Source organism: Aspergillus thermomutatus, assembly GCF_002237265.1.
Source record: "Aspergillus thermomutatus strain HMR AF 39 chromosome Unknown NODE_3, whole genome shotgun sequence".
NCBI lineage: Eukaryota > Fungi > Ascomycota > Eurotiomycetes > Eurotiales > Aspergillaceae > Aspergillus > Aspergillus thermomutatus.
In genome coordinates, this window is record NW_020798051.1 from 40364 (window position 1) to 54404 (window position 14041).

General features: G+C 49.7%; 5 protein-coding genes across 5 annotated transcripts; 3 read left to right on the plus strand and 2 right to left on the minus strand.

Moving 5' to 3' along the window:
• Positions 1-106: 106 nt before the first annotated feature.
• Positions 107-1209, minus strand: CDV56_105022 (uncharacterized protein; the record flags this gene model as incomplete). Its single annotated transcript, XM_026758641.1, has 3 exons — positions 107-592; positions 657-1131; positions 1190-1209. 3 exons carry the CDS (start codon positions 1207-1209, stop codon positions 107-109), a joined length of 981 nt encoding a protein of 326 aa, XP_026618815.1.
• A 262-nt stretch (positions 1210-1471) lies between these two features.
• On the plus strand, positions 1472-3404 carry CDV56_105118 (putative protein kinase C substrate; the record flags this gene model as incomplete). Its single annotated transcript, XM_026758737.1, has 3 exons — positions 1472-1580; positions 1849-2694; positions 2752-3404. 3 exons carry the CDS (start codon positions 1472-1474, stop codon positions 3402-3404), a joined length of 1608 nt encoding a protein of 535 aa, XP_026618816.1.
• Positions 3405-7341: 3937 nt separating this feature from the next.
• Positions 7342-8418, plus strand: CDV56_105582 (GFA family protein; the record flags this gene model as incomplete). Its single annotated transcript, XM_026759201.1, has 1 exon — positions 7342-8418. One exon carries the CDS (start codon positions 7342-7344, stop codon positions 8416-8418), a length of 1077 nt encoding a protein of 358 aa, XP_026618817.1.
• Positions 8419-8867: 449 nt separating this feature from the next.
• On the plus strand, positions 8868-11032 carry CDV56_105696 (putative topoisomerase family protein TRF4; the record flags this gene model as incomplete). Its single annotated transcript, XM_026759315.1, has 2 exons — positions 8868-10334; positions 10397-11032. The coding sequence occupies 2 exons, from the start codon at positions 8868-8870 to the stop codon at positions 11030-11032; spliced, it is 2103 nt and encodes a 700-aa protein (XP_026618818.1).
• Positions 11033-12032: 1000 nt separating this feature from the next.
• Positions 12033-13448, minus strand: CDV56_105926 (D-arabinose 1-dehydrogenase (NAD(P)(+)) ARA2; the record flags this gene model as incomplete). The annotated part of the gene is made up of 1 exon (XM_026759545.1): positions 12033-13448. One exon carries the CDS (start codon positions 13446-13448, stop codon positions 12033-12035), a length of 1416 nt encoding a protein of 471 aa, XP_026618819.1.
• Between the last annotated feature and the right edge of the window lie 593 nt (positions 13449-14041).

Genomic DNA, 14041 nt, shown 5'->3' on the forward strand with positions numbered 1-14041 from the left:
AAAGCATCTATCAAATATTGAATTTATCAGAAGAGCCGGTGCAGTAGCCGACAAGCCTACCCAATTAACGCCGAACGCCTTCAGGAAATGCACACATCAGAGTTCATCATCTCCTAGAGGGCATCGTGTATCCTCTCGTCATAAAGTCACTAGTGCTGGACTTGACTTCTCCAGAGTTTTTAGTAAAAAGACTGCTGATATTCTCGTTTGCACCCATCATTTTCCGACGCTTTTTCTTGTCGTTCTCCTCTTCCAGGACTCGCGCGGTCAGCATCGCAGTTGCCGCGTTCTTGATGCCATTCGATGCACTGGGGGTCGGAGTCGAGGTATTACTTCGACTCGAGGCTGCATCCCGATCCTTTTGTGATTGCGAAGCCAGGGCTGACTTGGAGTCTCCTTCGGTAGTGGCTCCAGTCTCAGCGGAATCTCCATTGGCATGCTTCTTGCGCTTTTTGGAGCCAGGAGCTTTCTTGAGCGAATGAGTAAGCCCTTGCTCGGCTAGTTTTTGCGCTCTCGCCATCAGCCGTTGCTTTTCTGTTTCTTTCGGTGGAAGGATTGGGATAACGTTATCCTCGGCGTATGACTCGTTGCACTGCGCGTCGCGGACTAGTTAGCAAGAAGTCGGGGGGATGAAATGTGGCTGACGATCAACATACCTGTAGACATTTATCGTCTTTAAGTTGGCGAATGGCTTCTTCAGAGAAAACATGGCCGCATGGGACCAGGTAGACCGACTTCACACTCGGGCCTAGCTGCTTAGCAGTCACGGGACAGATCCATGCTTCGCGTCTATCATGCTTGCTGGATGGGTGTTCGCCGCGCTCCGTATCGACTTCAAACTTCAGCTCAACGACATCACGAAGTCCCTTCACCCGCCCGCATAAGATCTCTTCACAGTCTGCTTTAGAGCTGATACCATGAGCGTCGTCACCGGGAAGCAGGAATTCCAATATTGCATCCTTATTGTAAAGATTGCCGACACAGTCGGAGACAATTGGTCGAGCTAAATGTTTATGCGACAACGGACAGGTGGTCCAAAAATGTTCCTGCATTTCGCGCTGGGCCTCTTTCACTTGCGTCGTGCTAGGAGCTTTTGCGGCCTCTCTGACGAGCTCGCGGCGGGTTGGGATACTGTGCAACACCTTAGTTCAGGACAATCCCACTGATAAAGTGCATCAAGAAAACTCACCTGCCACCATCATTACCCATTTTTCTGCAGCGATTAATTACAGAAAAGCGTATATCGAGTAACTGAGAAGTGTTGCGCCGATCTCATTGAAAGATCAGCTTGTCGCTTGCCACTGAAGAATGATAGCGGGATGACTAAGGCGCCGGGCCATTCTCCCCAGATTAGATCCGCGACCTTAAAGTGGGCGTTATCAACAGCTGGCCAGAAGCTCTCTCCGCATTCCTATAGAACAACTGTTCCGGGCACAACAAGGCATTGACGAGCGAGCTCAATGCTTGCATCATGATACTTTCTCAAAGAGCGCTCTTCTTTGTGAGCATAGCCGCATGCTCTACTGCAGCGGCTGCCGCGAGCGATGGTACGGCAAGACCTCGGGGGGTCGGTCCAGAATGTAAGTATACTATTACCACGAATCCTAGCTTATGTGAATGGTCGGTTCGCCCTCCATAATAATTCGCCTCCCAAAAAGCTCTGCTTATCATGTTCCTGTGACCAAAATCATTATAAACCCTTTTATGAGTTGCAGGCAAGCTAATGGCGCAAACCGCGTGCACTAGTTGCCAAGTTCTACAAAGACTCCACAACATTCAGTTGTATATCGAACCCAGCTATACAGATCCCCTTCTCTGCTGTGAACGATGACTACTGTGACTGTCCAGACGGCAGCGATGAGCCTGGGACGTCAGCATGTTCTTATTTATCCCGTAATTCCCCACTGACAGTCGCCGATCGCCCGGGGAACAGCGACCTCGAACTTACACTTGCCCTCCCGGGATTTTATTGCAAGAATAAAGGCCATAAGCCGTCATATGTTTCTTTTCAGCGAGTGAATGACGGTATCTGCGACTATGAGTTCTGCTGTGACGGGAGTGACGAGTGGGCGCACGTCGGGGGCACCAAGTGCGAGGACAAATGCAAAGAGATTGGGAAGCAATGGCGCAAACAAGAGGAGAAGAGAGCGAAGTCTATGACAGCTGCCCTCAAGAAGAAGAGAGACCTGCTCGTAGATTCGGGCCGACAGCAAAAGGATATCGAGGATCACATCAAGAGACTCGAAGCTGAAGTCCAGGCGCAAGAGATTAAGGTGAAGGACATGGAGGCTGAATTTGAGGAGGTGAAGAAGCGGGAAGAGAGCAAAATGGTGAGGGGCAAGAAGGCAGGCAAGGTCAACATCCTTGCCTCCTTGGCCAAAGGACGGGTTGAGGAGCTCCGGAATGCGCTGGTAGAGGTTCGCAAGGAGAGGGATGAGGCTCGATCGCGGTTACAAGAGCTCGAGGATATTTTGTCCAAGTTCAAGGTTGAATACAATCCCAATTTCAACGACGAGGGTGTCAAACGAGCTGTGCGCAGTTGGGAGGAGTATGCTGCCAGAGAGGACGTGGGCAACCTCGGAAACAGCGCCCGTGACCGAGATCTGGATGAAATTGCTAAACCTGATGACGACACATCGGGAGTTAACTGGGAGCAGTGGGAAAATGAGGAGGACGGATGCGAGTCTGATGCAGGTTCGTGCTTGAGCTATTCATTGTGTATGCTTGTTCGGTTGCTGACCTTTCATTTAGTCTACAAGCTGGCGGCTTACCTGCCTCCTTCTATTGTGTCCTTTGTGGAGGATAAAGTGATTTCCATTCGGAGCTTCCTCGAGAATAACGGCATTCTGCCCAAGAAGGAAGAAAGCTCGACTTCCGAATCCAAGGCAGTGACAGAAGCTCGCGACGCCCTTGAATCGTCCAAGACTAGTCTTGCGGAACTATATACTCAGCTGAAAAACCATCAAGCTGATCTTGAAACCGACTATGGTAGGGCCGGCGTTTTCCGCGCTCTTAAAGGCGTTTGCATCTCCAAGGATTCCGGGGAGTATACGTATGAACATTGCTTCTTGGATCAGACCAAGCAGATTCCCAAGAAAGGCGGAGCATCTGTTCGGATGGGTAAATTCGTTCGTATCGGATCTGTCAGCGTCGACGAGCTCAACGCGACGGGCGAGATTGTGCCCGAGGAACGGGTTTCTCTAGAGTACGCGAACGGGCAGACCTGCTGGAATGGACCGGCTCGGTCGACCACAGTCATCTTGGAATGTGGGCAGGAAAACGAAATCCTCAAAGTGACGGAGGACGAGAAGTGTGTCTATTCCATGATTGTCACCACGCCGGCGGTATGTCCGGGAGGAGAAGAGGAAGGCGATGTGGCACCAAGGCGCAAGGATGAATTGTAGAAGCGGATGTTGATCTGATCTTGGGTTTTGAGTTGATGTATAGCGTCTCACTTCCATGATGATTTTACAGGTTCAATATAACATCGCATGCGAGGGTTAGTTCTTTCTGCCTTGTCAGACATTGCTTCAAGATACACAGCGCAAAATCACCAGCTTGAGGCTTCACTGCGTTCCGGCACCGAGGAATAACGGAACTAGGCTGCACTACGGGCATTAACTGTGGAGGAATCTGAAGAGTCCCGGGGGTGTTGCTGGATTCCTAAGGTAATTTAAGCTCTATGTTCGATCTATAAGACGCTATGCCCGTAGGTCTAATATAGCAAAGCGCTCCCCTTCCTCCGCAAAGGTATTCTACCTTATAATATCTCTCCATCTACGTAGCCGAAGGTTGTTGCGGCATGTTCGCAGTCCCAGAAAGCCAACGTCTGGAAGGATCCACTTGCGAATACATGTCCACATCCTTCATAGCAAGATAATGTCTAATCCAACAAGAGCCAATCCATCAGGTTGCTATCAGACATGAGGTGACATTTCCGACGATTACCAGACCATACCGAGCTTTGAACATGAGAACTCAAATGTCGACTTTTAAAGCTCGTGTTGACTACGTTAGGGGACATGGGTACATGCGTTATAAATGTGAAGATAGAACTTGAATTTCCTATCCTGTCATGTCATAAAACAAGCGACTGAAACGTCGCTTCAATCATGCTGTGCCCATCCACGGACTCACACAGAGAAGCATGTAGCAAATCAACAAGGAATGAAAACACATCACAGCCGCCAGCCTCAAGACAACCACGGAATTGGCATAGCTCAGGACGTCAACGGTAGCGTACTTGATGACGTCGAGTCAGGGAATTCTGCAGTAAATGCATGACGTTTGTCGGTCGTCTCGAAGATGAGGGCCGGTGGGCTTAATGTGCAATTAGTGCTGAGGATTGTTAGCTTCAATAGAGACTAGGGATGACTGCGAATGTCTGGGAGATACTTACTCCGCAAGAGGAGCACTGGCAGCCGTTGCAGTCGCTAGAGCAGCCGCAGGAGTTGCAGGTGCAGGGAGTCATGGTGATTGAGTCGGTGGTGAAAGAAGGGTTGCTTGAGGAAGATAGGCTCTGAGATTGAATGGATCAGTTGGTACAAAGCTCGGTAGGATAACAGGCTCGGGATGAGAAGGGGAAGGAAGAAAATGAACAGAGAGAGGGGACCAAGGCTGCCTTTATACCCAGAGGTGGTCAGTCATCAGTCAGTATGAGGGTCAGGTCAGCCAGTGAGGTATTTGCTTTTGGGTTCGTCGGCAAAGATCAGTCTTGTCTCTGTGTGTCGCCACGCCAATTTTGATTTGTTTTCCTCTTGTTTTCTGATTTGTTGTCAGATAATCCAATCTGATTTCAGTTTTCTCGGAGTGCCTTTCTGGTGGTCAGTGTGGTGCTACGATACCACTACTGTATGTATGCTGGGCTTGGAACTAACTGACTATGTGGGGGTATATGGAGGGGGAAAGAAGCAAAGCGATAGACCCGTGAGAGTCAACATTCAGCTTTTGTTTCAGCACTGGCCTGGGTACACAGCCATGATTTGCCAGGCAACTAGGCTACATGGGATAAGCCAGAGCTAGGTAAGTACATACGGTTGCTCAGTCAGTCATCCATCGTATTATCTGATATTGATCACAGCAGAACCGTGAGCAGGCCTCTAGGCATATTTCAAAGTGAGGCAGCAAGTAAGAGGGAGAGTTTGCAAACCGATTATTGCTAAAAATGCTTTTTTTGCCAGGTATGTATATTGTCTTATTCCTATTACTATGTCTCTTAGTAACGCAATGCTAGAATCTCCCACGCTCTTACGAGAATACTGAATACTAGCAGTACCTACATATTTGTTCCACAGTAGTACGTACTAGTGTAGTAAACAACAGTTCAGTATGCATGCGTGTCTAGGTAGTGGACATAAAGGGAACCAAAGAATCCACTGTGACAATCAGAAAGATTCATTATTCCTATCTCTCAAGCAGCTTCCTGCAAGGAATTTTCGATCATGTTGATCCGACAGGTAGAACAGAAGACCAGGCCATAGGCAAGAAGCTCCGGGAATGCAGTCATCCCACCCTTGCTTTTATTCAGAATCTCAAGCCACCATACTCCGTAAAGCAATCCATAGCTTCTCTGACTGTACCTTAGCATTGGGCTGTGGAACGACACGAGTGGGTGGATATGCAGGCAAGTCCTGAACTGGCTGCCTTAGGTAACGCTTCACTGCCCCTCCATTAACCCCTCTACATACACCAGGATCTACAACGCAGTCATTGGTTCAAAAGATGGTATTCCTTTTCCTCGAGCTCATGCGCAAGAAGAGTGGATGTTCCAGCTGAGATTAGTGGGGGGTATATCATCCTCTTCCTCATGATCAAGTCAAAAGCAATATGGAGACAGGAAAGGATTCAGATGTACAACATATACCTCATATGGTGCTCTAACCGCGGGATCCGCGCCAAAACTTGCACCTGATGATCGGCTCGGATCCAAGTAAGAAATAAGGCGTCGCAATGAGCCTTTCAGAGTTTCTGTACGAAGTGGTAAGATTGGCAGATTCGAGGCAACTCCCCACATTCGCACCGGATTGGAAGAGAACCGGGCGACTTGGTCACACGTTGTTGATCTTATGATGGTCCGAGGGCTTCAAGCAGCTTCCGGTGGGTATTATTGTTCTGCTCGTCACTTGGAGTTTGCTAACTGCTGCAGTTTGGTGGAAGAACGCCCGAGGATAACTATGGTAGTATATGCTTTGTCTCATGGTCATCCATGACAATGAACTTAGGGCATACCGTAATTTGTTGTTTATAGAGCATTCGAATCTAGGTATTACTGCTATATCTAACTGATATTTGCAAAGAGTAATTGTAGAGCCCAGATATTGAGAGCAAAGAGGGTTCTTCTTTCTTTATTGCTTCGGATCTAGCCGACTGTTGCTCTATCTCCAGAACAAGGCAAACATAGTATGTCCCCTAAGCTTCGCAGCATTGGGTCAAGCAAAACCTGTCATCCGCTCTATCTCTTCTGAAACCAATAGTCATGTCAGCAGGAGTCCAGGATAGAGGATAGAAAAGCTATAGGTTGAGATAAAAACGTACGGGGCAGTTGCATTGACCAGCAGGGCACTGGCAAGAGGCACCGCAGGTGCAGCCGTGGTCGCCTATGAGGAAGACACTTCATGTCAGTGGAAGGTCGAAACTCTCAAAAGAATTCGCGTGAGAACAAGTGTAGATGAGGTATGAGGGCCTTAATATAAAAGCAGACAAATATCGCAAGCATAATTGAAAGGGAATACGACGGTGGTGTTGGACACCCCGCTTCCCCTCAACTGACAATATAACAACAACGATTCATTGGTATATGAAGCAGGCACCTACTCATGATGATGTTATGGAGTGATATATCGAAGGGAACAGCTCTGTCTGATTGAGACGGTCTCGAGAAAAGGCTTTGTGTGAAGTTTTGGAGGTTGTCAAAATCTGAAACCCAAGGTCACCCAGGGCGGGGTTGCTTTATAATTTATATAGGCCAAGGCTGCCTGCCATTCTTAGACTACCCCCAACTAGTACATCTTACCTCTGCCTTCAGCGAGTATTCCGCCACGCCGACTTCGATGTGAGCAGATTTCTGCACGTCGATGATCTCGAAGTCGCCAATAAATGGTTCTGAAAGCAGATTCCACAGTCTTGGAGTGTTTTTTCCTGGTTACAACGAGACATATCTTCATATGCGAGGCCAGGTAACTGCCCATAGGCTTGAGTCTTCTAGAAACCAGCGTACTGACAAAATTCAGATATTTCCCACAGCAAATTGCAGATCTTCTTAAGAATAATGATTAGAGGGAGATTTGAGGGAGGTTTTCACCACCTTGCTGTTTGAAATTATTAGTAACATTAATCACCTCCATGGCTACGGACGCAATGACTCGCCCCATCTCGTGCCTGTGCGGTGATGCAGCGCAAGACGTCTTGCTTGACTCGGTTTCTGACACCTCGACGCTTAATCTATGCCACTGCATCGACTGTCGGGCCATTACGGGCATGCTGTATTCCTCTTACTATTTCCTGCAGACCCCGGGCCCGAACTTGGGTCGTCTGCAAAAATACCAGCAGTCGGACTGTATCAGCCGCTATTTCTGTAGAACCTGTGGAGCTCATGTGTTCGCCCGGCTGGAAGCCACTGGCAACACTTTGGTCGCAGCTGGAGTATTATTGGAGAAACCCCCGCCGGTTAGGCTTGTACAGCATTGGAAAGTTGAAGATACTCGCGATGGCGGCTTGAGCTCTTTTTTGCCCGGAGACTCCAAAGAAACAACCTCAGCATGCTGGTTAGACGTCGGGCAGAATATCCGTAACGAACACGCCGAGGAAAACCACAAGCCTGAGGAACAAGATCATGGCTCCCACAGGCTGCAGGCTCGATGTCACTGTGGGGGCGTTGAATTCTACATCACACCGCCAGACTCAAACTCCGCCAAGCCATGGTCGCCTTGGCCAGATTTGATTGTTCCCTACCATTTGGCACCCCCGGATAATATAGAAGATGTCAAGTGGTGGCTGCGAGATGGAGATACCAAATATCTGGTCGGAACCTGCGCCTGTCGATCATGTCGTCTGGCCAGTGGGTTTTCCATCCAGTCCTGGGCTTTCATTCCCAAATCAAACATCATTCTCGGCGACGGAAGGCCCCTAGTCTATGGCTGGGGGACAATGCAGCAATATGAAAGTCGTCCAGGAGTCTACCGGGAATTCTGCAGTCGCTGTGGCGCAACTGTGTTCTGGCACTGTCAAGAAAGGCCGCACGTGGTAGACGTGAGCACAGGTCTTCTCCGAGCCAGAAGCGGTGTCAAAGCTGAGGAATGGTTAGAATGGGCAACTGAGCGAGTAAGTTTCAAAGAAATGGCCTTGGATCAGGAGTTTATTGAGCGATTGGAAGTTGGATTGAAAAATCGGGGGAAAAGCAAGAAAGGCCCTAATACTTGAGGTCAGGATGATCAAGATCTTAACGGCATCATCGTTCCATTGAAGAAAATAGACAGGCTCTTTCTGTATCGAGCATTTCGACCCATAAGTGACCGTTCGAGCCAGTGTGTCAGTGTGTCAGTGTGTCAGTGTGTCAGTGTGTCAGTGTGTCAGTGTGTCAGTGTGTCAGAGTGGACGTTGTTGATAAGTTGCTGCATAGAGAGCTGTTTCCGTAACCGCATCGAAGACAACTGACAAAGTAACCCTCACCGCCTTCCTGATACACTATCGGTCCCCGCGACTTTTTTCCCTTCGGGCGGAATCAAAATCGCAAAGTGAGAGGAAAAAAAAAGTCGCGTCGTTCGATGCATCATCGCTTTCTTCGTTGGTGCAACCTCCCGTCTCCATCTCTCGTTTCATAGTCTCATTTTCTCTGTTCATACTCGAATTTTGCCAGCTGCGGTACAATTATGCCGCCAGCTTTCGAGTTTCGAGGCAACGATCGACGGTCGCACAATAACAATAACCCAAGACATGAGTTCACTTTCCGGTATGCACGACCCGCGACGGCCGAACGACCGCTCTTGACCACCAAAAGAGAAACCACTCCAGAGCCCATCTTGGGTGCTAAAGCAGGAGATGAGAAACCGGCCATGAAGTTCGCGGCTATTTCAAGCCTCAGTGACAGCGAGGAAGCCGAGATGGACATGTCTGATGATGATAAGGACGATGAAGCTTCGCATCCGCGTAGGAAGCGTGCGCTAGGAACAAGTAATGCGACGGCTCCTACTCCTGCACCAGTCACAGCTCCAAAATGGTCCAATCCAGATCCTTACACTGTCCTACCCCCGCCTGATGAGACTTTGGCGAAGAGGGTCGACGTGGTCAAGCTGATTCGTAAGGCGCGGATCGCTGAGAACGCCAAGCAGACAGCACCAGCGGATGCAGTGACGACCAATGAGGACTTTATCTCCTTCAGTGGCTTGGTCGACGAAGAGGAAGCCAGGATGAAAGTACCGGACAATGCTCCTTCGGGGCCGAAACGTCTGCAAGGAAGAGACGCTGCTATCGGGAGCCGGAAAAGAACACACGATGACGAGATAAAGGGCTTCTCCAAGAAGACCGGACGGCCCATGATCAGGTTCTACGATGATGGCTCGATTATTGATGAGTGGAGATCGCGCCCGCATGAGGATGCAACTCCTTGGATGTCCCTCATGGAGCCTTCCTTGCACCTGGGTTCTCGGCTGCACAATGAAATTCTGAGTTTCTACCACTGGGTCAAACCGGTGCAGTATGAGCAGATTGTCCGAGCAGATTTGGTTACGAGGCTGCAAGTGGCATTCCAAAGCAGGTACTATGGTGTACAACTTCGCCCGTTCGGCTCGTTCGCTTCTGGCTTGTATCTGCCCACTGCGGATATAGATCTTGTTCTTCTGTCATCAAATTTCATGCGCAACGGCATCAAGACTTTTGGTGAGCGTAAAGGGCAGATCTACGCTTTCGCGGCCTTTCTCAAGAATCTCGAAATCGCCGTTCCCAATTCAATCGAGACCATCGCGCATGCGCGCGTTCCGATTCTGAAGTTCGTGGACAAGATGACCGGTTTGCGGGTTGATCTGTCGTTTGACAATGACAGCGGGCTCATCGCCAACAACACATTTCAAAACTGGAAATCGGAGTATCCGGCGATGCCCGTGATCGTATCGGTGGTTAAGCAATTTTTGCTACTTCGTGGTCTTAATGAGGTCCCAACTGGTGGCCTGGGAGGGTTCTCCATAACCTGCCTCGTTACCAGCCTTCTTCAGCATCTACCACATGGTCACACAGCGCCTAATCTGGGCAGCATTCTCATGGATTTTTTCGAATTCTACGGCAACAATTTCGACTTCGAAAACGTTGGTATTCGCCTGAATCCGCCGGGTTATTTCAACAAGGTGAGTGTCTGAATGCAAACCCGGGCGGAGCTTCCCATCCACTGATGACACGCTTCCTGTAGAGAGTGTACAAGGTTTTCCAAGGGAGTAATGATGCTCGTTTATCAATCGAGGATCCCAACAACCCGGATAACGATGTGTCGGGTGGAACCCGGGAAATCCATCTGATCTTCAAGTCGTTCTCGAAGGCATTCCAACTTCTTAAGGAACGTATAGTCTCCTCGGCGGTGTCTGGCGATACAAAAGCCAGTATTTTGCAAAGTATCATCGCTGCAAATTATGAGGAGTACACGCAGCAGCGTTCGCAGCTACGTGCGGTGTTTGATACCCATCCCAGATTTGCTCAGTACCGTCGAGCTCCCACACCTCCGCCACCTCCCCGAGAGGCACCTCCTCCACCTCCTGCCGACCTTGCTCCTCTGCCACCTAATCTGCCTGCTAAACCTCCAGCGAAACATTCCAAAGCTCCTCCAGCGCCAGCATCCAAGGACCCCAAGGAGAAGATGACCAAGATGCAAAGAAAGCAACAAGCATCGCGAGAACGGGCCGCTCGTCTTAGACGTTTGCGCCCTGATATACCTGCTGTTCCAAACTCCATCAGTAATGAGCAAGCCTTGAGTCTTGGTGGTTATAAAAGCCAATCTGAGATGGACAAAGACCTCACAGGTCGAGAAAGAGAGATGAATGGAACCAGTTGAGACTAACTCTGCAGTTAGTCAGGTGAATACCTGGCCCGAAATTTGGCGTCAGATTTCAACGGCCTTGACGCTTCCTTACTGTGCCCACAATCAGTGACATCCCTCTGTTGAGGTCTATCCGGGTGACTTGATTCTCGATTCTTTGTTCTCTTCGGTTTCCTTCTCTAGTTTCGTCACGATTTGCATCAGATACCCGTGTTTGAGTATATTTGGAGTTCTCTTTGAGTTTGTGGATAGGGTGGGATGCTATGCTAGTTGTCGTTATCGGTTCTCGGGGTGTTCTGATTTTACGAAAGAGTCGGTGATTCGTACTTCTGTTCATGTTGCTTTTACCTCCTGTCCCTAAAAGGTGCAGACCCTGACAGTCGAGCCCTTTGGGTCGATATGGGCTGCCTGTTATTCCTATGCTCCCTAAACAGATATCACATGTTCTAACAGCAACATATTGGACTGTGTGCCGGCGCTGACAGATACAGTGATTTCTTTGGTCGAGCGTCTCAATCGAACACAGATTTCATCTACTGCCAGCCATCCCGCAAGGCTGGTTGGACCGTCCCGGCATATATTCACATCCCGAGGCGGGGCGAAGCTTATTGATCCATTATGAACCTGAAATGGCTAGTTGAGAAACAATATTGACTTTAAGAATTTCGAAATGCTACAGGTCACGGAGATGCAATCACCTCCGTTCCGTTTTGCAGAAAATTTCCTTCCACCTCTTTCTCATCAAGGGAGCGCTAGATGCGATTGCTTGAAGAGGATGATCCGGAAGAATTGCTGCTGGTTCGAACCGACACATATGCAAAGGAGGTTTATTTGTCCTATGAAAAGACGTCTATAAGTCTTAAAGATGAATAAATGGTGCTTCCAAAGGAAAAGCAGAGAAAATCGGCAATATCTCAGGTAAGGTTCGAGAAGAGGAGACCCTTGCATACCCTTCCCTATGAATTGTGACAATGTGAATGCTCATTATCATGGGTCATGGAGTCAAGGAGAAATATCATAAAGCAATATTGGATGGCGCTGTGCCAAGGGGTATCTGCTTGTCCACCGCGTCCAAAGGAGGCGTTACCATAGGCTCATCCTGCTTTCCGGTAACCATATCGGCATCCTGATTTTTAGAAATTACCGTTTCAATGTCCAGTTGTTCCAAGAGAGCGAGATGCTCGGCGGGCAGCGAATTAACAAAATCTGGGCCAGGGCTGGGCCATGTATAGTCCACCCATTCCGGGCCAAGCATGGACTGGATGCCTTGGGCGAGGGACAAAATGCGACTGCGACGTGACTTGGACCAAGCGCGGTCGGTGATGACTCCTTCAGACGGCGTGAGAATGGCTGGCGCTTGGTAAGCGGTAGGTATAGCCGCGGCCTGAGCGTGTTCGCTGGTGTCTTCCTCGTCGTCCTGGTTCTCCAACCCGTCGATAATGCTGTGCCAAACGCGCAATGTCTCGTTCAGTTCCTCTATGTTGCTGACGCCCATGACGCTGACGCCTAGCCGCTCGCCCGTTCCCATGTGGGCGACCGAGAGGAATCCCGGATCAGCGCCGGGGGACCGCGCAAGAGGCGGGCCCAGAGCCCCAGCCTTAGCACCCTCGCGGAGCCACGACTCGAGAGCGAAGCGAATCGCAATCACTTCGAGTTTCTCTCCTTGAGCGTTGGCCCACTCGCTCACACTGTGAATAGCTTTCCGAAGACCGTCTGGAGCGGGGTGAAAATCGCCCATGCTTCCAATGGGCACACCCTTACGCCGTAGAAGACCCATACCCAGTGGTGATGCATTGGGAATCACATCGACGCCGGCGGCCACTAACCGAGGGAGACCTTGGGTGAGCAGTCGGGTATTCTGGAGAGTGAAATTGGCGTATGACTGCACCACGTCGAGCGGCTCGCCTGTCTCGCGCAAGATCAATTCTGCAAGGTCGCACAGTACATCCACAGGGTATCCCGATATGCCGACGTAGTGTACAGTGCCTTCGGTATCGCGGATGCGGCGCAACTCTCGAATCGCCTCGAGGACCTGCTCGGGGCTCACGAATTCAACGTCATGGCAGTAGACCACGTCCAAGTAATCGGTATGGAGGCGGCGCAAACTGCGCTTCACGCTGTACCTCACCCACTTCGGAGAATAGTCAAACGAAGAGGCTGCAACTCGGCCCACTTTGGTGAGCAATCGGTACGTATGACGGGGAAAATTGGAGCGAACGTGATCAGTAGCCAAAGCACGACCGAGAAGCTCTTCGGCTGGGCCGTAATATGGAGACGTATCGAAAGCGCGGACACCGTTTGAGAGAGCACGATGAACTAGTTCTGTCGTGGGGAGGGCGTATGGATCCTCATTGTACTGAGAATTGAAGGTCGCGGTGCCCATAATGAGTGGCGGAAGATCCGCCGACAGAGGGACAGAGGGACGCCCCATGATTGCGATTGCCACTTGTATGCAATTCACTGAGGTCTTTGAAGTAAGAAAAGCAATGCGCTGCAACCTTCACTGGCGAGACTATCAACAAGACAGTGTTCAGTCATGAAAAGAGTAATATTTCTTCGGAGGGGCGAAGGCGAGCCATTATTATTCTCTGGAATTGATTTCTAACCCACGGGGCGGATGCCCACCTCGGAGGAAATGGCGCCATGGGCTGGGCCCGATTAGTGTTGCTTTAGATCGGTGCGATGGACTTCATGGCCCATCGACTGTATTTGATCGATCGAATCTGGGACTATGGAAGGTTGGGAGATCTTGGATGATGGAAGATTTTTGCAAGCAGCATTGATTGATGGTACCTGAGACAGGATCGATGGTTCCACTCGATCGATTCCAAGGCGGTGGTGAGAGAACCCCGAAAAAAGCAATAGTCCTGGCGACCTTCTTATGCACCTTTATAAGCATTTCCTACTATATAAGATAAGAGAGATTCCTTGAACTATAAGTATTCTGTGATTGACTGGAGGCAATATATTACAATTTATACAAAGCCCGCGGGAAACTTCATTGTCAGGGGAAGAGAATAGACA